Source organism: Entamoeba nuttalli, assembly GCF_000257125.1.
Source record: "Entamoeba nuttalli P19 unplaced genomic scaffold asmbl_7602, whole genome shotgun sequence".
In the NCBI taxonomy this organism is placed as follows: domain Eukaryota; phylum Evosea; order Mastigamoebida; family Endamoebidae; genus Entamoeba; species Entamoeba nuttalli.
In genome coordinates, this window is record NW_008578713.1 from 1 (window position 1) to 2,668 (window position 2,668).

General features: G+C 28.0%; 2 protein-coding genes across 2 annotated transcripts; one reads left to right on the top strand and one right to left on the bottom strand.

Annotated features, from left to right (window-relative positions):
* Positions 1-9: 9 nt before the first annotated feature.
* On the bottom strand, positions 10-785 carry ENU1_172970 (alpha/beta hydrolase domain containing protein, putative; the record flags this gene model as incomplete). The annotated part of the gene is made up of 1 exon (XM_008861220.1): positions 10-785. A coding segment is annotated over one exon (776 nt), but the record flags the coding sequence as incomplete, so codon positions are not given.
* Positions 786-1,227: 442 nt separating this feature from the next.
* Positions 1,228-2,560, top strand: ENU1_172980 (hypothetical protein; the record flags this gene model as incomplete). Its single annotated transcript, XM_008861221.1, has 2 exons — positions 1,228-1,656; positions 1,763-2,560. 2 exons carry the CDS (start codon positions 1,228-1,230, stop codon positions 2,558-2,560), a joined length of 1,227 nt encoding a protein of 408 aa, XP_008859443.1.
* Between the last annotated feature and the right edge of the window lie 108 nt (positions 2,561-2,668).

Genomic DNA, 2,668 nt, shown 5'->3' on the forward strand with positions numbered 1-2,668 from the left:
TTATATAACACTTGAAGGTCAACATTAATTACTTTATTCTTTACTGCACCCATCAGTAATTCAACATTCTTTACAATAATGCGCTGCAGTGATTTAAAAAAGTTCTCCATAAACAGTTGTGGGACTAAGTCAGAAATTATCAAAGAATCCCACGTTGGAGATACAGCAATACATCCTAAATAATTTACTTCTTTGATGAATTCATTTGTTAATCTACAAACCACTTGTGTTAAAATCATTCCTCCAAGACTATATCCAATAGTCATAATTGGGGCTTTAGGGTATTGGCTATGAATTGTTTTAAATGAAGTAATTGAATCATCCAAATTTGTAGATGAGTATGCTCGAGGAGTTTTAATTAATGTCCCCGCACATCCACGACAAGTAAACACACACATACGATAATTCTTTTTTGATGCATAGTAACAAAAACGTTCAACATATGATTCTCTTGAACCACCAGCAAGGCCATGATAAACTAATATAATCGGTGCATCATCTGGTAAGTCTGGTTGGTCTAACCAATCTAAAGCAAAATAACCACCATCTGAACTATCAACAAGTTGTCTGTTAAATTTCAATGGAACACTAAAACGAATTCCAACATATAACATTTGTTGAATACCAGAACCTATTGGCACTGGAAGTTGGAATGGACGAAGAATAATCTTTTCAGACAATATTTTGCACAAAGAAGAAGGGGATGAAATAAGTGAAGGTTTGTCTTCTTTTAAATTAGGTAAATGAATCAAAAATAAAAATATAATCAACGATAATATCATCATTGAGATATGTAAAGTAAATAAAGAAAAGAAAAGCATCAACATTAACATAATTTGAGTATTTTTTAGAGGGTCCTGTTTAAAGAAATTAAAGAAATCTTGAATTGTTAAAAGGATAGATAGAATAAGGGTTTGTATTAACAAGACAAAGTTCATTAATTTATTTTTTTAAGTTCATTTATCGTTTTTTCTTTCACCTTATTTTCACTTCATTTATTTCAATTTTCTTTTATCAAAAAAGTTTATAAGCATTTTGATAGAGAAAAAGAATATGAAATTTAATAGAACAAAAGAAATAGATGAGAAGGTTCATAAATGTCATTATAATCATTGAACTAATAAAAATAAATAACAAAGATTAAATTAACTTATGAATTAAAAACATATAAAAAATTTTCCTGAAACAAGTTTTCTTAACTGTTTAATTCTAATTCATTATAGTTCTATGCAAGAACCATGTCAAAATCCTGCTTTTCAAACAAAAGAAGATTTCTTAACAAAATCACTCGGCCAATCTGGTTTAAGAGTTAAACCAACAGTTATTCCAACAAAAGATGGAAGTATTTCTGGGTTTATTGTTATTACTAAAGAAAAGACTTTTCTTATTGCTGTAGAATCAACAACTATTCAAATAGTATTTTGTTGTTATAATTACAAAGGAGTAGTTGCTGATGTTATTGTATCTCCAAACCTACCACTTAGAATGTATTGTATGAACCATCAAGGCAGGGTATTGTATTGTATTGGAATGAAAGATTCTTGGGAAGAAATGATTGAATATGACATTAAAGGTAAATGTTATGCTTATTCTATCATTTCAAATGTTGGAGAACCTATGAAATGTTTTAAAACAACACAACGATATTTGTTATTAGTTTGTTTTTATTTAATAAACATCATTTAATAATAAGACATTAATTATTCATTAACAGGGATTTGAGAGAGGGATTAGAATTTATAAATTTGTGAATGAAATTAAGCACGAACTTAATCATCTTATAGACGTTGAATGTACTATCCCTTCTTTTGAAAGTATAGCATTGAGTAATAGATATGTTATTGTTCCTACTAATGATAAACCAGAAAAAGAAGATGAAGTCGCTTCTGGAGCAATGTCTTGGATTATGAAATATCCAGGAGGATATATAAAAGTGATTGACTTAATTACTCAAAAACAAATTGGACATTTTGTTGGTTCTACTTATTCTCCTGTTCAATGTATTTCATTTAATGGAAATAGTAATTTATTCACCATTGCAGATAAATATGGAAAGTCAATTAGAGTTTATCGTATTAATGAAGTTGAGTCTATAAAGAAACAAATTGAATTACTTTATGTATTTAATAGGGGAAATTCACAAACCATAATTAAACAATTAAGTTTTTCTTACGATTCTACAATTCTAATAATACTCTCAAGTCAGTCATTACGTTTTATCCCAATAAATCCAAAACATCAAGGCACATATGAATCAATTAAAGATGGAAAAGAAAGTCTTCTTATTAAACCATCTTCTAAAATTCAATGTGTTACTGAAATGAGTGGGACTTGTAATGGCAAATACAATTTTATTGTTTGTACAGAAGATGGAACAACTACTATTATTCGATTTGAAAAGAAAAATAATGTGTTAGAATGGACAGAAAACAAGTTAGTAACATTTGACCTTCTCAATTTAATAAACTCATTTAAGAGTAAAGATAAACTTTTTATTACTCCTTTTTCTCCATCTCTCAAGGAACGTGACTCCTTATTAAAATGGTTTGTTTCTAATTGAACGTTCTTATTTCTTTTTTTTTGACTATAAGAAAACAAAAGGTCAATTAATAGATATATCTACAATTTGATATTATGAATATTGAGAAGTGATTATTTCTGTTTCTTC